General features: G+C 39.5%; 1 protein-coding gene and 1 pseudogene across 16 annotated transcripts in view; both read left to right on the plus strand.

The window, feature by feature from the left end:
• The window catches only part of Tmem45a2 (transmembrane protein 45A2), a 51,207-nt gene extending 44,382 nt beyond the window's left edge, over positions 1-6,825 (plus strand). For 15 of the 16 annotated variants that reach the window (XM_087576580.1, XM_087576578.1, XM_087576579.1 and 12 more), the window contains 2 exons: positions 4,877-5,022; positions 6,526-6,825. In XM_087576580.1, coding sequence (XP_087432706.1) covers positions 4,877-5,022; positions 6,526-6,619 — 240 coding nt within the window. In that variant the 3' untranslated portion in view covers positions 6,620-6,825. The remainder of the gene's footprint in view (positions 1-4,876; positions 5,023-6,525) is intronic. The other variant, NM_001408930.1, reaches the window with a different exon arrangement.
• Positions 1,611-2,638, plus strand: Rpl5-ps5 (ribosomal protein L5, pseudogene 5; annotated as a pseudogene).
• Positions 6,826-23,736: the final 16,911 nt, after the last annotated feature.

The following is a 23,736-nucleotide window of genomic DNA, read 5'->3' on the forward strand; positions in this document are numbered from 1 at the left end:
GAACCCTAGAAATCAAGGCCTTAGCATTCTTAGTGCTGGCATTATAGGTGTATGCCATGTCTATCTTTTATTAGATTTTTATGAACATCCCATTTTTCCAATTTATGATAATGTAGCAGTTAGGTAGTATCATTTCCATTATTTGTAGGAAGATCAAGAAGATTAAATTGTTTTGCAAGGCTCACACAATAATGAAACTAGGCACTTCGCTGCTAATTACTTTCCCTGTAAGCTTAGCTTAACAGCACACACCCAGTGGAAACAATGCCACCACATACAGGATATTATGGGAACTCAAACAGGAATCCTGGATGAGTAGAAACCAAGAGGTGAATATGCTTGACACATGATAGAAACAATGACTATGCACCCTCACCCAAACCAGCATCTTCACCCCATTCATTTGCTATTCCATTGACATATGTGGGGCCTGAAAAACTGTTAAATGCTGAGGATGAACTCAACGTAATTCATCTTTCTGTGTTGAATGAAATATACACAATATTAAAATATTGGCCACCAGACTGGGGAGAAAGCCCAGTAGACTCTTATCTCTACCTCAGGTCACTTACTGCCTCTAGGATAGTTTTTAAACCTTCTTAATGCTGTGACTCCTTAAAGCTGTTCCTTGTGTTGTGGTGACCTTCACCCATAAAATTATTATTTTTTTGCTACTTCATACTTGCAATTCCACTACTGTTATAAATTGTAATCTAAATGTCCGATATGCAGATGGTACAAGGGTCAGTTGACTACCAAGGGGTTGTGACCCACAGGTTGAAAACAAATGCTCTAGGACTTACATTGTAGTTCACAAAGCCACTAAAAACCAACCAACCGACCAACCGACCGACCAACCAACCAACTGACCAACCAACCAACCAACTGACCAACCAACCAACCAACCAACCGGCCACCAACCAATCAACCGGCCACACAAACATTCTGAAATAGGATCTCTAATTCTAGATTTATTTTATCCTAACCCTTAGGCCCTTTCTATTTAATGATGTCAACTCTCTGACCTCAATATTTTGTAAAAAGCAGAATTCTAATCAGTGATTGATTACAGACATATTTTATGATGTATGATAAATTGTGCTTTGGTATACACTTAAAGATGTAAAAGAATATTTGGGATGGAAGTGCATTACTTAAACAGGCCATTCTAGGGATTTTTTAAATACTAGAAAGGAAGTATATAGGTTGATACAGGCTATTTCAAATATTTACATTTCACATGAGTTATAAGAAAGCATTGTCAGGTGAGGGAAAGGAGCAGTATCATGGTCAGCAGAATAGGAAATATGTGGTTTAGGGGTAACACGGCAACATATCTTCATGAGATCAACTTCTTTCTTAGCTGTGATCATTCAAACTGCTGAGGCTATCCAGGTTGACCTGGTTGTTCAGTCCACTATCCTTCCATATTGACCAGCACAGCAAAAATATATGCTTATGGGGTGTGCAGCAGAAGGAAAAAGCCAGGAACTCTTACTTTGTCTGGGTCATTCAGAAGTTTTCGACTGTTGTCAAAATTATTGAACTTTTTGTGTTCCAGACTTCCTTTTATAATAGGAGGGATAATGAGACCTCCTTATTGAAGTTACTCTTTTAAGACTAAAGATTATCGACTCTGTAGGTCTGCGTGGAGCCGCAGTTGCGGGTCTCTGTTCCGCAGGATGGGGTTCGTGAAAGTTGTCAAGAATAAGGCCTACTTTAAAAGATACCAAGTGAGATTTAGAAGGCGGCAAGAGGGTAAAAGTGACTACTATGCACGGAAACGTTTGGTGATCCAGGACAAAAATAAGTACAACACACCGAAATACAGGATGATAGTTCGTGTAACGAACAGAGACATCATCTGCCAGATTGCATATGCCCGTATAGAAGGGGATATGATCGTCTGTGCAGCATATGCACATGAACTTCCAAAATACGGTGCGAAAGTTGGTCTGACAAACTATGCTGCAGCCTATTGCACTGGCCTGCTGCTGGCCCGCAGGCTTCTGAATAGGTTTGGCATGGACAAGATCTATGAAGGCCAAGTGGAGGTTAATGGAGATTAATACAATGTGGAAAGCATTGACAGTCGGCCTGGTGACTTCACTTGCTATCTGGATGCGGGTCTTGCCCGAACTACAACTGGCAATAAAGTTTTTGGTGCTCTGAAGGGAGCTGTGGATGGAGGCTTGTCTATCCCCCATAGTACCAAACGATTCCCTGGCTATGACTCTGAAAGCAAGGAGTTCAATGCAGAGGTGCACCGGAAGCACATCCTGGGTCAGAATGTGGCAGACTACTTGCGCTACCTGATGGAGGAGGATGAAGATGCGTATAAGAGACAGTTCTCTCAGTACATCAAGAACAACATAACTCCAGACATGATGGAGGAGATGTGTAAGAAAGCTCATGCTGCTATCCGAGAGAATCCAGTCTATGAGAAGAAGCCCAAGAGAGAAGTGAAGAAGAGGTGGAATCGTCCCAAAATGTCTCTTGCGCAGAAGAAAGACCGGGTTGCTCAAAAGAAGGCAAGCTTCCTCAGAGCTCAGGAACGGGCTGCTGAAAGCTAAAGCCACTTTCTATGAAGATTTTTTCATAAAGACAGTAAACATTGATCAAAGCAAAAAAAAAAAAAGACTAAAGATTATTTCAGAGAGCTCATACATAAGGATAAACTGCCCGGCACATGGCACATATCACTTGATCATGTATATGAGATAAAAAAGTTGTAGTTCTCATTCCAACCAAAGAAATCTATACATGAGGGCAACTGATTCAAGCAAAAAAAAATCTTAGTTTCTACCGAGTAACTCAGTCTATTTGAATTAAGTCTTTACTCAACATAAACTAAGTGCATATTTTTTCTATAAAATTTCATTATTTGGAAAATGAAAATAACAGTTTAAAGGTGACAATACATTTCAAAGAGGCCATTGGAAGGAATTTGAAGGTACTGCCATGGATATATGTCTAACTTACCATAGCATTTATATAGTTATCCATGATATTATCCAGATTTTTATATTTCATTTTGCTCTAGATATCTGAAATCAATCATTTCTACCATCTGCCATTTTATTGGGATAAACTTTATATGACACACAATTCTAAAGGATAAAATTCAGCAGCCTTTATTCTCTCCATTGTCATCCATTACTACCTCTAATGATCTCCCAAACATTCTTATGCCTACAAAGAAAACCCTGTACTAAATTAGCTGTTATTTTCCTCTGTCTTTGTTCCCAGGCTTTTCCAACCACTAATTTGTTTCCTAACCACACAGATTATGGATACTTTATTTAAAAGAGGACAATTTGTGATCTACTGTTTCTGTTCATTTTTACTCAACATAATATCTTCAAGTATTATACATGTCATTACATATATTAATATTTACTTTTTCATCTTTGGATAGTCATCATGCTGTTATGAACATTTATATATACAATGTTTTTGTTGAATACTTGGAGGCATTCCTAACAGTAGAATGCCTGGTTACATGGCAATTCAAAGTCTGACTCTCAGAGAAACTGTCAATCTCTTTCCAGTTTCATTTACAGGTTTATGGATCCCAATTCCCCTGCATCCTCACCAACATTTGTAATCTTTTTATTTATTACTATGATCGCCCTTCTAGTAAGTGCTATCCCATTGCCATTTTGATTTACCTTTCTCTAATTACCAATGATGTAGCTTGTCTTATTTTTTGCTACTCCGTGGGTTCTTTTCCTGTCTCCTAACTATCTTCTCTGGTTCAGCTCAGCTTCTCTTGGCTCAATAGTCTCCTTTGTCATTTTGCTCAATCTCTTTTCTGCACTGTCTTTCTTCCTGCGTCAAGTATCTTCTCTAACTCTACTCTCTTACCCTACTCTTCCACCACCTGGACCCTACTCTCATCCTGCTCCTCTCTCTCAGCCCATGCAGGATTTATATATATTCTCATGTTCTCAGAAACTCAAGAGGCAAGTGACACTGAAGGTCATAGGGTCCAACACTTCTAACTGCTAAACATTCCCAAAGGAACAGTTGACAACAACTGAGAATCTCTTAAAGGGCCAGACAAGCAAAATAAATCTCACTACAAATGATGTTGTTCGTCTTCCTGTGTGATTGTTGACCATTTGCATATTAAAGAACAATTTTTCTATACATGAGAACTTTATGTATACAATGAATTATGACCATATAATTCATCATATAATTCTCCCATTTTATCTCGCTTAGTCACCAAGTCCCTCTCCAACCCATCTCTTCTCAACTTCATATCTTTTCTTTCTTGAAACCTAATTCAAGTTAGTGCTTCCCATATGTACATGGTGCGGGATCATCCATTACATGGGGAATCTACCACAGGCCACATCCTCTAAAGGGAATGACTCTTCCTTCTCCAATAGCTATCAGCTCTCAATAGCTCATTAGGAAATGTCAAGGCCTGGAGAGAGCCTCTCCCATCCATCCCAGAATTTTTCTTGGCTTTACTTTGTGGCTAGTTTGGGACATATAACCACATCTTCCTTGATTTTATGAGTGGGACAGCCATGTCACCATATTCACCATTTCACAACAATCCTCCTTATCCTTTGGCTATTATATTCCTTTTGTCCCATCTTCTGAGATGTTTTCTGAGCCTTGGAGCCGATACTAATCAGGGAATTAATAAGGATGACACACTTAGGGATTAACACTGTTTCAAGATAGTTTAGAAAGATGACTAGGTAGATATTGTCTATATTACTAAGCTAGGTACAAAAACATGATTTATATATGATGTCTCATATGCTGACAATCATCTATTTGTGAAGCACTTGTAATAACTATGTCTGGTAATGTGTCTTGTTATTTAAATGTCATTTTGTTTTGTTTTAAAACACAGATTGGTTTTGTCCTGTATCCCACAAACATAGAACATGCATGGGACCTGAATGATCCTAACAACTCTATGATTTTTTCCACACTCTTTGGTGCTTATTATGCATCGATCTATGTCATCATTGGAGTTAATTATGCTCTTGTTAGCTGGTAAGTTAATGACTCACACTCATCAGATATGCTCAAGACTCAACTTATCTTGATTTAAATCCTTTTCATGAATTAGTTTCTTCTATTACTGTTCTATACGAAAAAGTAGTATAGGAGAAAATTCTCTGGAAGCATGGGAATTGCCAGAGAAACCATAAATGCTGACTCAAATTTAGAATAGGTGTCTCTGATGTGCCTCTGACACAGATATCATCCTGTAGCATATTTACCTGTGCCTCCCTGGTGGGAGATTTGAATGTTCTATAGAACAGTTCCCTCTGATGGATAAAAGTCCAAGTTTTTGTCTTGGAGGGAGAAGAAACAGGAAGTCTGCCATCTTAAATATTAAGTACATTCATCTAGGGATCTATTTGATTCCTAATCCCTCCATGGTGACATGCCCAAACTTCATCAGACCATGGAAGGTAGAAAATTAAAATCAAGATGTAGGTGCTTAGAGATGTTTCTTATAAAATGAGAATTATTTTGGTAATTTCATTTTTTGCTTGCATATTTGTGGAAATTATGTTCTACTTATGTGACACAGTACACAATGCCCTTATGATAGTCGTATCTAGGAAAAAGTGTTCATGGTTCACACTGATATTTTCCTTTGGATCACAGAAGTAGAGATCCTGCTCAACTTTGGCCACTAAGAAGCTTCATACCTTTGAGTGTTGAGAATTGTAACCCCCACTTCCTCCATCTGAGTTTATTTCAAAATACTAACATGGGCATAGGATGGGGGCACTTCTGTACACTTTAAAAACAGATTTACTCTTTGAGAGTTTCAAACATGTATATAATGCATTTTGACCATCTACTTTCATTTTTCTGTCTCTAATTCTTCCCAGACCTCTCCAAGACACCCCCTTCTCTCAACTTCGTGACATCTTCTTTTCAAAAACATTGCCCACTGAGTTTAATTATTGGTTCTCAGATAGCCATAGATTCTAAGGCTGGCCATCTACTGGAAAGGAGCTTGATATTAAATATCTCAATTTATTGTGTACATGGGTGTCACCTGCAGTAAATAGACAGTGCCTTGCTTAAAAAGTACTCCTTTGAAGTTACACGAAAGAGTTGAAATCCAGCCCAGACTTGACTTGCCATTAAAGTTAACTTGGGCTAGCTATAGCAAAGGCAATGGCATCATGCACGTTCTTTGGAGGAAAAGCCACCTTCTTGTAATTCATAGGATGTTGTGGAAACCCCACTGATGACAATTTCATTGCCACAGATTGTAGATTCACCTCTTTGTGTTAGAAATGATCTAAATTATGTCCTAATATGATAAATTTGAAAGCCCATGTTTTATCTGCATACTTTTACCTTACTTTAATCTACACAAGTTTTAAATAGCTCAGAGGCAAATGGAAATTATTTTCCTTTTGGAATTGTATCCACAGTTATACAAGTAATCTGGAGTTATTATAGATTCACATTGCTTTAAGGTTTAATTTTCAATGTCCCCTAACCATAGATAGCTTTCTTTTTCCTAAGGTTCATTAAGTTGAAACTAAGCAAGCCCTGCCCCTCAGAAATTCAATCTCTGAAAAATTATGAACAGCACGAAGACTCAGAAGACGATATGTGATTTTTGTGTCCAGTTTCTTCAGTTCTCCAAGAGAAAAAGTTGACCAAGATATTTCTATTTTTTTCTCCATCTTTATTAAATTGGGTATTTAGTATTTAAATTTCTTTTTTTCCTTTTCTCCATCTTTATTAAATTGGGTATTTCGTATTTAAATTTCTTTTTTTCCTTTTCTCCATCTTTATTAAATTGGTTATTTCTTATTTACATTTCAATTGTTATTTCATTTCCCGGTTTCCAAGCAAACATCCCCCTAACCCCTCCCTGTCCCCTTCTATATGGGTGTTCCCCTCCAAATCCTCCTCCCCTTACTGCCCTCCCCCCAACAATCCCATTCACGGGGTGGGGGGGGGGTCAGTCTTGGCAGGACCAAGGGCTTCCCCTTCTACTGGTGCCCTTACTAGGCTATTCATTGCTACCTATGAGGTTGGAGCCCAGGGTCAGTCCATTTATAGTTTTTGGGTAGTGGCTTAGTTCCTGGAAGCTCTGGTTGGTTGGCATTGTTGTTCATATGGGGTCTCAAGCCCCTTCAAGCTCTTCCAGTCCTTTCTCTGATTCCTTCAACGGGGGTCCCATTCTCAGTTCAGAGGTTTGCTGCTGGCATTTGCTGTATTCTGGCTGTGTCTCTCAGGAGAGATCTACATCTGGTTCCTGTTGGCCTGCACTTCCTTGCTTCATCCATCTTATCTAGTTTGGTGACTGTATATGTATGGGCCACATGTGGGGCAGGTTCTGAATGGGCGTTCCTTCAGCCTCTGTTCTGAACTTTGTCTCCCTAATCCCTCCCAAGGGTATTCTTGTTCCCCTTTTAAAGAAGGAGTGAAGCATTTGCATTTTGGTCATCCTTCTTGAATTTCACGTGTTCTGTGTATCTAGGGTAATTCAAGCATTTGGGCTAATAGTCACTTATCAATGAGGGCATACCATGTGTGTTTTTCTGCGATTGGGTTGCCTCACTCAGGATGATATTTTCCAGTTACATCCATTTGCCTACGAATTTCATAAAGTCGTTGTTTTTGATAGCTGAGTAATATTCCATTGTGTAGATGTACCACATTTTCTGTATCCATTCCTCTGTTGAAGGGCATCTGGGTTCTATCCAGCTTCTGGCTATTATAAATAAGGCTGCTATGAACATAGTGGAGCACGTGTCTTTTTTATGTTGGGACATCTTTTGGGTATATGCCCAAGAGAGGTATATCTGGGTCCTCAGATTGTTCAATGTCCAATTTTCTGAGGAGCCTCTCGACTGATTTCCAGAATGGTTTTACCAGTCTGCAATCCCATTAACAATGGAGGAGTGTTCCTCTTTCTCCACATCCTTGCCAGAATCTGCTGTCGCCGGAGTTTTTGATTTTAGTCATTCTGATTGGTGTGAGGTGGGATCTCAAGGTTGTTTTGATTTGCATTTCCCTTAAGACTAAAGACGTTGAACATTTTTTTTTATCTTTATTAACTTGAGTATTTCTTATTTACATTTCGATTGTTATTCCCTTTCCCGATTTCCAGGCCAATGTCCCTCTAACCCCTGCCCCTCTCCTTCTCTACGAGTGTTCCCCTCCCCATCCTCCCCCCACTACCGCCCTCCCCCCAACAATCACGTTCACTGGGGGTTCAGTCTTGGCGGGACCAAGGGCTTCCCCTTCCACTGGTGCTCTTACTAGGCTATTCATTGCTACATATGCGGTTGGAGTCCAGGGTCAGTCCATGTATAGTCTTTGGGTAGTGGCTTTGTCCCTGGAAGCTCTGGTTAGTTGGCATTGTTGTTCATATGGGGTGTCAAGCCCCTTCAAGTTCTTTCAGTCCTTTCTCTGATTCCTTCAACGGGGGTCCCGTTCTCAGTTCAATTGCTGAGAGACACAGCCAGAATACAGCAAATACTTAGGCAAATGCCATCATTAAACCGTTGAATATTTCTTTAGGTGCTTCTCAGCCATTCGGCATTCCTCAGCTGTGAATTCTTGGTTTAGCTCTGAACCCCATTTTTAATAGGGTTATTTGTTTCACTGCTGTCTAACTTCTTGAATTCTTTGTATATTTTGGATATAAGGCCTCTATCTATTGTAGGATTGGTAAAGATCTTTTCCCAATCTGTTGGTTGCCGTTTTGTCCTAACCACAGTGACCTTTGCTTTACAGAAGCTTTGCAGTTTTATGAAATCCCATTTGTTGATTCTTGATCTTAGAGCATAAGCTATTGGTGTTTTGTTCAGGAAATTTTCTCTAGTGACCATGTGTTCGAGACTCTTCCCCACTTTTTCTTCTATTAGTTTGAGTGTATCTGGTTTGATGTGGAGGTCCTTGGTCCACTTGGACTTAAGCTTTGTACAGGGTGATAAGCATGGATAGATCTGCATTCTTCTACATATTGACCTCCAGTTGAACCAACACCATTTGCTGAAAATGCTATCTTTTTTCCATTGGATGGTTTTGGCTCCTTTGTCAAAAATCAAGTGACCATAGATGTGTGGGTTCATTTCTGAGTCTTCAATTCTATTCCACTGGTCTTTCTGTCTATCCCTGTACCAATCCCATAGTTTTTATCACTATTGCTCTGTAATAACTGCCTGAATTCAGGGATAGTGATTCCCCTGAAAGTCCTTTTATTGTTGAGGATAGTTTTATCTATCCTAGATTTTTTGTTATTCCAGATGAATTTGCAAATTGTTCTGTCTAACTCTCTGAAGAATTGGACTGGTTTTTTTTTTTTTTTTTTTTTTTGGAGCTGGGGACCGAACCCAGGGCCTTGCGCTTCCTAGGCAAGCGCTCTACCACTGAGCTAAATCCCCAACCCCTGAACTGGTATTTTGATGGGGATTGCAGTGAATCTGTAGATTGCCTTTGGTAAATGGCCATTTTTACTATATTAATCCTGCCAATCTGTGAGCATGGGAGATCTTTCCATCTTCTGAGATCTTCAATTTCTTTCTTCAGAGGCTTGAAGTTCTTATAATACACATCTTTCACTTGCTTGGTTAAAGTCACACCGAGGTATTTTATATTATTTGGGACTATTATGAGGGGTGTCGTTTCCCTAATTTCTCTCTCGGCTTGTTTCTCTTTTGTGTAGAGGAGGGCTACTGATTTATTTGAGTTAATTTTATATCCAGCCACTTTGGTGAAGGTGTTTATCAGTTTCAGTAGTTCTCTGGTGGAACTTTTGGGATCACTTAAATATACTATCATATCATCTGCAAATAGTGATATTTTGCCTTCTTCCTTTCCAATCTGTGTCCCTTTGATTTCCTTTTGTTGTCTGATTGCTCTGGCTAGAACTTCGAGAACTATATTGAGTAAGTAGGGGGAGAGTGGGCAGCCCTGTCTAGTCCCTGATGTTAGTGGAATTGCTTCAAGTTTCTCTCCATTTAGTTTAATATTAGCTACTGGTTTGTGTATATGGCTTTTACTATGTTTAGGTTTGGGACTTGAATTCCTATTCTTTCTAGGACTTTTATCATGAATGGGTGTTGAATTTTGTCAAATGCTTTCTCAGCATCTAATGAAATGATCATGTGGTTTTTATCTTTCAGTTTGTTTATATAGTGGATTACGTTGATGGTTTTCCATATATTGAACCATCCCTGCATCCCTGGGATGAAGCCTACTTGATCATGATAGATGATTTTTTTGATGTGTTCTTGGATTCGAATTGCAAGAATTTTATTGAGTAATTTTGCGTCGATATTCATAAGGGAAAATGGTCTGAAGTTCTCTTTCTTGTGGATCTTTGTGTGGTTTAGGTATAAGAGTAATTGTGGACATATAAAAAAGACACATGCTCCACTATGTTCATAGCAGCCTTATTTATAATAGCCAGAGGCTGGAAAGAACCCAGATGCCCTTCAACAGAGGAATGGATACAGAAAATGTGGTACATCTACACAATGGAATATTACTCAGCTATCAAAAACAATGCCGTTATGAAAATCATAGACAAATGGTTGGAACTGGAAAATATCATCCTGAGTGAGGTAACCCAATCACAGAAAAACACACATGGTATGCACTCATTGATAAGTGGCTATTAGCCCAAATGCTTGAATTACTCTAGATGCCTAGAACAAATGAAACTCAAGACGGATGATCAAAATGTGAATGCTTCACTCCTTTTTTAAAAGGGGAACAAGAATACCCTTTTGAGTGAATAGAGAGGCAAAGATTAAAACAGACACAGAAGGAGCACCCATTCAGAGCCTGCCCCACATGTGGCCCATACATATACAGCCACCCAATTAGACAAGATGGATAAAGCAAAGAAGTGCAGGCAGACAGGAGCCGGATGTAGATCTCTCCTAAGAGATACAGCCAGAATACAGCAAATACATAGGCGAATGTCAGCAGCAAACCTCTGAACTGAGAATAGGACCCCCGTTGAAGGAATCAGAGAAAGAACTGGAAGAGCTTGAAGGGGCTCGAGACCCCTTATGAACAACAATGCCAAGCAACTAGAGCTTCCAGGGACTAAGCCACTACCTAAAGACTATACATGGACTGACCCTGGACTCTGACCTCATAGGTAGCAATGAATATCCTAGTAAGATCACCAGTGGAAGGGGAAGCCCTGGGTCCTGCTAAGACTGAACCTCCAGTGAACGTGATTGTTGGGGGGAGGGCGGCAATGGGGGGAGGGTGGGGAACACCCATAAAGAAGGGGAGGGGGAGGGATTAGGGGGATGTTTGCCCGGAAACCGGGAAAGGGAATAACATTCGAAATGTAAATAAGAAATACTCAAGGTAATAAAAAAAATAAAGGCCCAGGAGCCTGAGGCACCGCCGGAACCTGAAAGAAACAGACTGGATAAACAGTTCTCTGCAACCAAATCCCGTGGGAGGGAGAGCTAAACCTTCAGAGAGGCAGACAAGCCTGGGAAACCAGAAGAGACTGCTCCCTGCACACACATCTCGGACGCCAGAGGAAAAAGCCAAAGACCATCTGGAACCCTGGTGCACTGAAGCTCCCGGAAACGGCAGCACAGGTCTTCCTGGTTGCTGCCGCTGCAGAGAGCCCGTGGGCAGCACCCCACGAGCGAACCTGAGCCTCAGGACCACAGGTAAGACCAAATTTTCTGCTGCAAGAAAGCTGCCTGGTGAACTCAAGACACAGGCCCACAGGAACAGCTGAAGACCTGTAGAGAGGAAAAACTACACGCCCGAAAGCAGAACACTCTGTCCCCATAACTGACTGAAAGAGAGGAAAACAGGTCTACAGCACTCCTGACACACAGGCTTATAGGACAGTCTAGCCACTGTCAGAAATAGCAGAACAAAGTAACACTAGAGATAATCTGATGGCGAGAGGCAAGCGCAGGAACCCAAGCAACAGAAACCAAGACTACATGGCACCATCGGAGCCCAATTCTCCCATCAAAACAAACATGGAATATCCAAACACACCAGAAAAGCAAGATCTATTTTCAAAATCATATTTGATCATGATGCTGGAGGACTTCAAGAAAGACATGAAGAACTCCCTTAGAGAACAAGTAGAAGCCTACAGAGAGGAATCGCAAAAATGCCTGAAAGAATCGCAAAAATCCCTGAAAGAATTCCAGGAAAACATAAATAAAAAAGTAGAAGCCCATAGAGAGGAGACACAAAAATCCCAGAAAGAATTCCAGGAAAACATAAATAAACAAGTAGAAGCCCATAGAGAGGAGACACAAAAATCCCTGAAAGAATTCCAGGAAAACACAATCAAACAGTTGAAGGAATTAAAAATGGAAATAGAAGCAATCAAGAAAGAACACATGGAAACAACCCTGGATATAGAAAACCAAAAGAAGAGACAAGGAGCTGTAGATACAAGCTTCACCAACAGAATACAAGAGATGGAAGAGAGAATCTCAGGAGCAGAAGATTCCATAGAAATCATTGACTCAACTGTCAAAGATAATGTAAAGCGGAAAAAGCTACTGGTACAAAACATACAGGAAATCCAGGACTCAATGATAAGATCAAACCTAAGGATAATAGGTATAGAAGAGAGTGAAGACTCCCAGCTCAAAGGACCAGTAAATATCTTCAACAAAATCATAGAAGAAAACTTCCCTAACCTAAAAAAAGAGATACCCATAGGCATACAAGAAGCCTACAGAACTCCAAATAGATTGGACCAGAAGAGAAACACCTCCTGTCACATAATTGTCAAAACACCAAATGCACAAAATAAAGAAAGAATATTAAAAGCAGTAAGGGAAAAAGGTCAAGTAACATATAAAGGGAGACCTATCAGAATCACACCAGACTTCTCGCCAGAAACTATGAAGGCCAGAAGATCCTGGACTGATGTTATACAGACACTAAGAGAACACAAATGCCAGCCCAGGTTACTGTATCCAGCAAAACTCTCAATTAACATTGATGGAGAAACCAAGATATTCCATGACATAACCAAATTTACACAATATCTTTCTACAAATCCAGCACTACAAAGGATAATAAATGGTAAAGCCCAACATAAGGAGGCAAGCTATACCCTAGAAGAAGCAAGAAACTAATCGTCTTGGCAACAAAACAAAGAGAATGAAAGCACACAAACATAACCTCACATCCAAATATGAATATAAAGGGAAGCAATAATCACTATTCCTTAATATCTCTCAATATCAATGGCCGCAACTCCCCAATAAAAAGACATAGATTAACAAACTGGATACGCAACGAGGATCCTGCATTCTGCTGCCTACAGGAAACACACCTCAGAGACAAAGACAGACACTACCTCAGAGTGAAAGGCTGGAAAACAACTTTCCAAGCAAATGGTCAGAAGAAGCAAGCTGGAGTAGCCATTCTAATATCAAATAAAATCAATTTCCAACTAAAAGTCATCAAAAAAGATAAGGAAGGACACTTCATATTCATCAAAGGAAAAATCCACCAAGATGAACTCTCAATCCTAAATATCTATGCCCCAAATACAAGGGCACCTACATACGTAAAAGAAACCTTACTAAAGCTCAAAACACACATTGCACCTCACACAATAATAGTGGGAGATTTCAAAACACCACTCTCATCAATGGACAGATCATGGAAACAGAAATTAAACAGTGATGTCGACAGACTAAGAGAAGTCATGAGCCAAATGGACTTAACGGATATTTATAGAACATTCTATCCTAAAGCAAAAGGATATACCTTCTTCTCAGCTCCTCATGGTACTTTCTCCAAAATTGACCATATAATTGGTCAAAAAACGGGCCTCAACAGGTACAGAAAGATAGAAATAATCCCATGCGTGCTATCAGACAACCACGGCCTAAAACTGGTCTTCAATAACAATAAGGGAAGAATGCCCACATATACGTGGAAATTGAACAATGCTCTACTCAATGATAACCTGGTCAAGGAAGAAATAAAGAAAGAAATTAAAAACTTTTTAGAATTTAATGAAAATGAAGATACAACATACCCAAACTTATGGGACACAATGAAAGCTGTGCTAGGAGGAAAACTCATAGCGCTGAGTGCCTGCAGAAAGAAACAGGAAAGAGCATATGTCAGCAGCTTGACAGCACACCTAAAAGCTCTAGAACAAAAAGAAGCAAATACACCCAGGAGGAGTAGAAGGCAGGAAATAATCAAACTCAGAGCTGAAATCAACCAAGTAGAAACAAAAAGGACCATAGAAAGAATCAACAGAACCAAAAGTTGGTTCTCTGAGAAAATCAACAAGATAGATAAACCCTTAGCCAGACTGACGAGAGGACACAGAGAGTGCGTCCAAATTAACAAAATCAGAAATGAAAAGGGAGACATAACTACAGATTCAGAGGAAATTCAAAAAATCATCAGATCTTACTATAAAAACCTATATTCAACAAAACTTGAAAATCTTCAGGAAATGGACAATTTCCTAGACAGATACCAGGTATCGAAGTTAAATCAGGAACAGATAAACCAGTTAAACAACCCCATAACTCCTAAGGAAATAGAAGCAGTCATTAAAGGTCTCCCAACCAAAAAGAGCCCAGGTCCAGACGGGTTTAGTGCAGAATTCTATCAAACCTTCATAGAAGACCTCATACCAATATTATCCAAACTATTCCACAAAATTGAAACAGATGGAGCACTACCGAATTCCTTCTACGAAGCCACAATTACTCTTATACCTAAACCACACAAAGACACAACAAAGAAAGAGAACTTCAGACCAATTTCCCTTATGAATATCGACGCAAAAATACTCAATAAAATTCTGGCAAACCGAATTCAACAGCACATCAAAACAATCATCCACCATGATCAAGTAGGCTTCATCCCAGGCATGCAGGGATGGTTTAATATACGGAAAACCATCAACGTGATCCATTATATAAACAAACTGAAAGAACAAAACCACATGATCATTTCATTCGATGCTGAGAAAGCATTTGACAAAATTCAACACCCCTTCATGATAAAAGTCCTGGAAAGAATAGGAATTCAAGGCCCATACCTAAATATAGTAAAAGCCATGTACAGCAAACCAGTTGCTAACATTAAACTAAATGGAGAGAAACTTGAAGCAATCCCACTAAAATCAGGGACTAGACAAGGCTGCCCACTCTCTCCCTACTTATTCAATATAGTTCTTGAAGTTCTAGCCAGAGCAATCAGACAACAAAAGGAGATCAAGGGGATACAGATCGGAAAAGAAGAGGTCAAAATATCACTATTTGCAGATGACATGATAGTATATTTAAGTGATCCCAAAAGTTCCACCAGAGAACTACTAAAGCTGATAAACAACTTCAGCAAAATGGCTGGGTATAAAATTAACTCAAATAAATCAGTTGCCTTCCTCTATACAAAAGAGAAACAAGCCGAGAAAGAAATTAGGGAAACAACACCCTTCATAATAGACCCAAATAATATAAAGTACCTCGGTGTGACTTTAACCAAGCAAGTAAAAGATCTGTACAATAAGAACTTCAAGACACTGAGGAAAGAAATTGAAGAAGACCTCAGAAGATGGAAAGAACTCCCATGCTCATGGATTGGCAGGATTAATATAGTAAAAATGGCCATTTTACCAAAAGCAATCTACAGATTCAATGCAATCCCCATCAAAATACCAATCCAATTCTTCAAAGAGTTAGACAGAACAATTTGCAAATTCATCTGCAATAACAAAAAACCCAGGATAGCTAAAGCTATCCTCAACAATAAAAGGACTTCAGGGGGAATCACTATCCCTGAACTCAAGCAGTACTACAGAGCAGTAGTGATAAAAACTGCATGGTATTGGTACAGAGACAGACAGATAGACCAATGGAATAGAATTGAAGACCCAGAAATGAACCCACACACCTATGGTCACTTGATTTTTGACAAAGGAGCCAAAACCATCCAATGGAAAAAAGATAGCATTTTCAGCAAATGGTGCTGGTTCAACTGGAGGTCAACATGTAGAAGAATGCAGATCGATCCATGCTTATCACCCTGTACAAAGCTTAAGTCCAAGTGGATCAAGGACCTCCACATCAAACCAGACACACTCAAACTAATAGAAGAAAAACTAGGGAAGCATCTGGAACACATAGGCACTGGAAAAAATTTCCTGAACAAAACACCAATGGCTTATGCTCTAAGATCAAGAATCGACAAATGGGATCTCATAAAACTGCAAAGCTTCTGTAAGGCAAAGGACACTGTGGTTAGGACAAAACGGCAACCAACAGATTGGGAAAAGATCTTTACCAATCCTCCAACAGATAGAGGCCTTATATCCAAAATATACAAAGAACTCAAGAAGTTAGACTGCAGTGAAACAAATAACCCTATTAAAAAATGGGGTTCAGAGCTAAACAAAGAATTCACAGCTGAGGAATGCCAAATGGCTGAGAAACACCTAAAGAAATGTTCAACAACTTTAGTCATAAGGGAAATGCAAATCAAAACAACCCTGAGATTTCACCTCACACCAGTGAGAATGGCTAAGATGAAAAACTCAGGTGACAGCAGATGCTGGCGAGGATGCGGAGAAAGAGGAACACTCCTCCATTGTTGGTGGGATTGCAGACTGGTAAAACCATTCTGGAAATCAGTCTGGAGGTTCCTCAGAAAATTGGACATTGAACTGCCTGAGGATCCAGCTATACCTCTCTTGGGCATATACCCAAAAGATGCCTCAACATATAAAAGAGACACGTGCTCCACTATGTTCATCGCAGCCTTATTTATAATAGCCAGAAGGTGGAAAGAACCCAGATGCCCTTCAACAGAGGAATGGATACAGAAAATGTGGTACATCTACACAATGGAATATTACTCAGCTATGAAAAACAACGAGTTTATGAAATTCGTAGGCAAATGGTTGGAACTGGAAAATATCATCCTGAGTGAGCTAACCCAATCACAGAAAGACATACATGGTATGCACTCATTGGTAAGTGGCTATTAGCCCAAATGCTTGAATTACCCTAGATCCCTAGAACAAATGAAACTCAAGACGGATGATCAAAATGTGAATGCTTCACTCCTTCTTTAAATGAGGAAAAAGAATACCCTTGGCAGGGAAGGGAGAGGCAAAGATTAAAACAGAGACTGAAGGAACACCCATTCAGAGCCTGCCCCACATGTGGCCCATACATATACAGCCACCCAATTAGACAAGATGGATGAAGCAAAGAAGTGCAGACCGACAGGAGCCGGATGTAGATCGCTCCTGAGAGACACAGCCAGAATACAGCAAATACAGAGGCGAATGCCAGCAGCAAACCACTGAACTGAGAATAGGTCCCCCGTTGAAGGAATCAGAGAAAGAACTGGAAGAGCTTGAAGGGGCTCGAGACCCCAAAAGTACAACAATGCCAAGCAACCAGAGCTTCCAGGGACTAAGCCACTACCTAAAGACTATACATGGACTGACCCTGGACTCTGACCCCATAGGTAGCAATGAATATCCTAGTAAGAGCACCAGTGGATGGGGAAGCCCTGGGTCCTGCTAAGACTGAACCCCCAGTGAACTAGTCTATGGGGGGAGGGCGGCAATGGGGGGAGGGTTGGGAGGGGAACACCCACAAGGAAGGGGAGGGGGGAGGGGGATGTTTGCCCGGAAACCGGGAAAGGGAATAACACTCGAAATGTATATAAGAAATACTCAAGTTAATAAAAAAAAAAAAGTGCAGGCTGACAGGAACCGGAAGTTTATCTCTCCTGAGAGACACAGTCAGAATATGGCAAGTACATAGGTGAATGCCAGCAGCAAACCATTGAACTGAGAATTGAACCCCCGTGGAAGGAATCAGAGAAAGGACTGAAAGAGCTTGAAGGGGCTTGAGACCCCATATGAACAACAATGCCAATCAATCAGAGCTTCCAGGGACTAAGCCACTACCTAAAGACTATATATGGACTGACCCTGGACTCCAACTGCATAGGTACTAATGAATAGCCTAGTAAGGGCATCAGTGGAAGGGGAAGCCCTTGGTCCTGCCAAGGCTGGACCCCCAGTGAATGTGGGGAAGGTGGTAATGGTGGGAGGGAAACAGCTATATAGAAGGAGTGGGGGAGAGATCAGGGGGATGTTGGCCTGGAAATTGTGAAAGAAAATAACATTTGAAATGTAAATAAGAAATACCCAATTTAATAGAGATGGGAAAAAAATAAAAAAAAATAAAAAAATACAATAAAAAATTGTTTTATCAAAAAAAAAAAAGAGTAATTGTGGCTTCATAGAAGGAATTCAGTAGCGCTCCATCTCTTTCAATTTTGTAAAATAGTTTGGATAATATTGGTATGAGGTCTTCTATGAAGGTCTGATAGAATTCTGCACTGAACCCATCTGGACCTGGGCTCCTTTTGGTTGGGAGACCTTTAATGACTGCTCTATTTCTTTAGGAGTTATGGGGTTGTTTAAATGGTTTATCTGTTCCTGATTTAACTTTGGTATCTGGTATCTGTCTTGGAAATTGTCCATTTCCTGCAGATTTTCAAGTTTTGTTGAATATAGGCTTTTGTAGTAGGCTCTGATGATTTTTTGAATTTCCTCTGATTCTGTAGTCATGTCTCCCTTTTCATTTCTGATTTTGTTAATTTGGACACACTCTCTGTGTCCTCTCGTTAGTCTGGCTAAGGGTTTATCTATCTTGTTGATTTTCTCAAAGAACCAACTTTTGGTTCTGTTGATTCTTTGTATAGTTCTTTTTGTTTCTACTTGGTTGATTTCAGCTCTGAGTTTGATTATTTCCTGCCTTCTACTCCTCCTGGGTGTGTTTGCTTCTTTTTGTTCTAGAGCTTATAAGTGTGCTGTCAATCTGCTGATATATACTCTCTCCTGTTTCTATCTGCAGGCACTCAGATATGAGTTTTCCTCTTAGCACAGCTTTCATTGTGTCCCATAAGTTTAGGTATGTTGTACCTTCATTTTCATTAAATTCTATGAAGTCTTTCATTTCTTTCTTTATTTCTTCCTTGACCAGGTTATCATTGAGTAGAGCACTGTTCAACTTCCATGTATATGTGGGCATTCTTTCCTTATTGTTATTGAAGATCAGCTTTAGCCTGTGGTGGTCTGATAGGACACATGGGATTATTTCTATCTTTCTGTATCTGTTGAGATCTTTTTTATGACTGATTATATGGTCAATTTTGGAGAAAGTACTATGAGGTAGTGAGAAGGTATATCCTTTTGTTTTAGGATATAATGTTATATAAATATCTGTTAAGTCCATTTGGTTCATGACTTTTCTGTCTATGTCTCTGTTTAATTTCTGTTTCCATGATCTGTCCATTGATGAGAGTGGGGTTTTGAAATCTCCTACTATTATTGTGTGAGGTGCAATGTGTGCTTTGAGCTTCAGTAAGGTTTCTTTTATGTATGTAGGTGCCCTTGTATTTGGAGCATAGATATTTAGGATTTACAGTTCATCTTGGGTGGATTTTTTTCTTTGATGAATATGAAGTGTCCTTCCTTATTTTTTTTTGATGACTTTTTGTTGAAAATCGATTTTATTGAGTAGTAGAATGGCTACTCCAACTTTCTTCTTCAGACCATTTGCTTGAAAAGTTGTTTTCCAGCCTTTCACTCTGAGGTAATTTCTGTCTTCATCTCTGAGGTGTGTTTCCTGTAGGCAGCAGAATGCTGGGTCCTCATTGCATATCCAGTTTGCTAATCTGTGTCTTTTTATTGGGGAATTGAATCCATTGATATTGAGAGATATTAAGGAATAGTGATTGTTGCTTCCTGTTATATTCATATTTGGATGTGAGATTATGTTTGTATGCTTTTCTTCTCTTTGTTTTGTTGCAAGATGATTAGTTTCTTGCTTTTTCTAGGGTGTAACTTGCCTCCTTATGTTGAACTTTACGATTTATTATCCTTTGTAGCGCTGGATTTGTGGAAAGATATTTTGTAAATTTGGTTTTGTCATGGAATATCTTTGTTTCTCCATGTATGTTGTTTGAGAGTTTTGCTGGATACAGTAACCTGGGCTAGCATTTGTGTTCTCTCAGTATCTGTATGACATCTGTACAGGATCTTCTGGCTTTCATAGTCTCTTATGAGAAGTCTGGTATAATTCCGATAAGTCTGCCTTTATATGTTACTTGACCTTTTTCCCTTACTGCTTTTAATATTCTTTCTTTGTTTTGTGCATTTGGTGTTTTGACTAGTATGTGATGGGAGGAATTTCTTTTCTGGTCCAATCTATTTGGAGTTCTCTAGGCTTCTTGTATGCTTATGGGCATCTCTTTCTTTAGGTTAGGGAAGTTTTCTTCTATGATTTTGTTGAAGATATTTACTGGTCCTTTGAGCTGAGAGTCGTCACTCTCTTCTATACCTATTATCCCTTAGGTTTGATCTTCTCATTGAGTCCTGGATTTCCTGTATGTTTTGGACCAGTAGCTTTTTCCATTTTACATTATCTTTAACAGTTGCTTCGATGATTTCTATGGGATCTTCTGTTCCTGAGATTCTCTCTTCTATCTCTTGTATTCTGTTGGTGATGCTTGTATGTACAGCTCCTTGTCTCTTCCTTTGGTCTTCTATATCCAAGGTTGTCTCCCTTTGTGCTTTCTTTATTCCTTCTATTTCCATTTTTAATTCCTTCAACTGTTTGATTGTGTTTTCTTGGAATTTTTTCAGGGATTTTTGTGATTCCTCTCTATAGGCTTCTACTTGTTTATTTATGTTTTACTGTGTTTCTCTAAGGGAGTTCTTCATGTCTTTCTTGAAGTTCTCCAGCATCATGATTAAATGTGATTTTAAATCTAGATCTTGCTTTTCTGGTGTGTTTGGATATTCAGTGTTTGCTTTGGTGGGAGAATTGGACTTCGATGCTGCATGTAGTCTTGTTTTCTGTTTCTTGGGTTCCTGTGCTTGCCTCTCGGCATCAGGTTGTCTCTGGTGTTACCTCGTTCTGCTATTTCTGACAGTGTCAAGACCGTCCTATAGGCCTGTGTGTCAGGAGTGCTGTAGACCTGTTTTCCTGTTTTCTTTCAGACAGTTATGGGAACAGAGTGTTCTGCTTTCGGGTGTGTAGTCTTTCCTGTCTACTTGTCTCCAGCTGTTTCTGTGGGACTGTGTCCTGATTCTACCAGGCAGGTCACTTGGAGCAGAAAAGTTGGTCTTACCTCTGGTCTCAGGCCTGAAGTCATTCCTCTGGGGCTGCATTTCAGCTCTCTGTGAGGGCATCAACCAGAAGGGGCTGCCCAGTCTTTTCTCAGGTCCCTGTGCACAGGGTGTCCAGATGGAGCTAGGTGTTTGCCTCTAGAATCAGAAATGTGAGCAGTGTGTAGTCTCTTCTGGCTTCCCAGGCATGTGTGCCCCTCTGAAGGTTTAGCTCTTCCTTCCACCTGCTTGGGTGCAGGGAGCTGTTTGACTGGGTCCCTTCAGATCTGGGTGGTGTCTCGACCAAGATATTTCTAAAGGATAAGAGAAATGTTTCCTGGAAGGCTAGTTACAAGGCCGCGTCTCAGTGTGAAAGGAGCATTGTTGTAGTGCCTGTAAGAGGAGAAAGCTATTATGGTAGCATTGAAAGCTACCATAGCCCCTACCCTGTTAAAGCAGGGGAATGATTAGCACATGAAAAACCTACCTTGTCTTACTAGATGCCATCATTCATGCAGAATAACGATTTTCTGGTATAGCTCCAGTGAGGAAACTCTTACCCCCAATCTGTAAATAGACCCAATAAATTCATTGGTTCTCCAGGATGGACTTTAGTGGAATCATATTTTGGTTTCTTTGGTTTGTTTCTGGTGTCTCATCAGATGTTATGTCTTCCCAGCAGAGGAATTATCACAACATCTAATCTGACTACACACACTGAAACAAGATACAAGCCGGGGAGTTATTATAAGAACCTTTGGTTCTGTCCAAGACTGTCATTAGACCCAGGGATCTGGGAGACTCTTAGTTGGTATGAAAAGAATTTCATAGCATATTGATAGGAAACACAAACAAATAAACAAATATTGACTGTTGCTAAAGACAGCAAAACTAAGTTTTGCCAAAAAAATATTTTTTGCCCAATTACTTCAGTTCTCCAAGAGGAAAAGTTGGCCAGAACTCTCTGAAGGAAAGAGGGTTGTTCCCTGGGGTATACGGTTACAAATAGAATAGAAAATAGAAAAGCTAAAAATAGAAAAGAGAAAATTTATTGTGTTGAGAGACCTATAAACACTCCAAAGACAGGGTGCATGGTAATTTATGACAGATGAGATTGGGTACGGTAAGAGTGGTACATCTGTAGAACATGTGCACTTATGAGATGGGCAGCCTTAATACAGCTTAGATTTTTTTTATCTCATTTTTCTATGGCTATTATTATTATTATTATTATTATTATCTTTCATACTATCTCACAACTTGAATGAAGAGAAACTAGATATGTAAAAATGATCACTGAAAAAAAGTATACTGAAAAACATAGTAGAAAACAGGCAAATTCAGATTGTAATTTCCATGATTATCATAGGAAAATGATCTCATGGTTTGTCACCTGGCCTGGACTCTTTCCTCTACTTTCAGTTTACCATTTTAGACCTTAATAATGCTTTCATCGTCACCTTTATATCTAGGTTCTCATGACCTTTCTGCCATCCCATTGGGGGGACCCTGACACCAGACTATAGTCTCAGTTTAGTTGTATTGCCCTTACCTGGGGGTTCTGAGATAGCCTTTATTTCTTCTTGGATTGTCCTCAACCAGGGGTTCTAAGATAGCCCTCATTTCTTCTGCCAGGCTCTCGCCACTCACCTACTTTTACTAGATCTAATACAGGCCACTTACAGTGAATTGGTTCACTATAATACCATTTAAGTGTTAAGTTTATTCTCCTAGATGCATCTTACATACCACTCTCATATCTGTAACTTATGAGAAAGCATGATTTCAATTTGTACCTGTGACTTTCTTCACTTTTAATCTCCTGTGTTCTGTTGTCTTTGTACTCAAGAAGAGGAGAGTCCATTGTGTTTGGTTTTATAATATGGAAGCTGGTGGAACACAATTGTGTCTCTGTGTCAGAATGAAAGATTATTCTTTTCCCGTAGACTTTTGTTTACCTGAACATATTTTTAAGGATTAATAGCTTAGAATTATATTGATGAAGAAAGAACAACATCTAACGAAACTTCCCCCAGAAAACTGGACTATTGTCATGGAAACCATAGAAAATACAATTCTCAGCACACTACCAAAGTTTTTATATCAGGACACCAGTTTCTAGTTTTATCTCAGTTGATTTTGGTGTTCAATTACCTTATTTTAATATATTTTCAATTTATTAAGACAAGATAAAACTCATAAATATCTGAGAAAAATATAAAAGACATAGGAAGGAAGAAGCTGGCTTTCGGGACAGAAAGAAAAAAGGAAATTTATTTCTCATTAAATGGAACTTTTTAACCATTTAGTTGAAGATGACAGAAGTACTTTCTAATCCCTACACAATGAATATAGGAAAGTGTGGGAAATGAAGTTTTAAAAGATTTATTCCTTTCAGCTTTTTAACAGTTATTTTATATGCAAGAATGATTGCTCTGCTGTATATATGCACACCATAAGTTTGCCTGGTGCCTTTAGAGGTTAGAAGAGGACATTGAGTTCCGTGGAACTAGAATTAATCCAAGGTTGTGTGCTGACATGTGGGTCCTCAGAATTGATCTCAGTTCCCCTATAAAAAGCAAAGGTGC

Source organism: Rattus norvegicus, chromosome 11 (assembly GCF_021556685.1).
Source record: "Rattus norvegicus strain SHRSP/BbbUtx chromosome 11, alternate assembly SHRSP_T2T, whole genome shotgun sequence".
Lineage (NCBI taxonomy): Eukaryota > Metazoa > Chordata > Mammalia > Rodentia > Muridae > Rattus > Rattus norvegicus.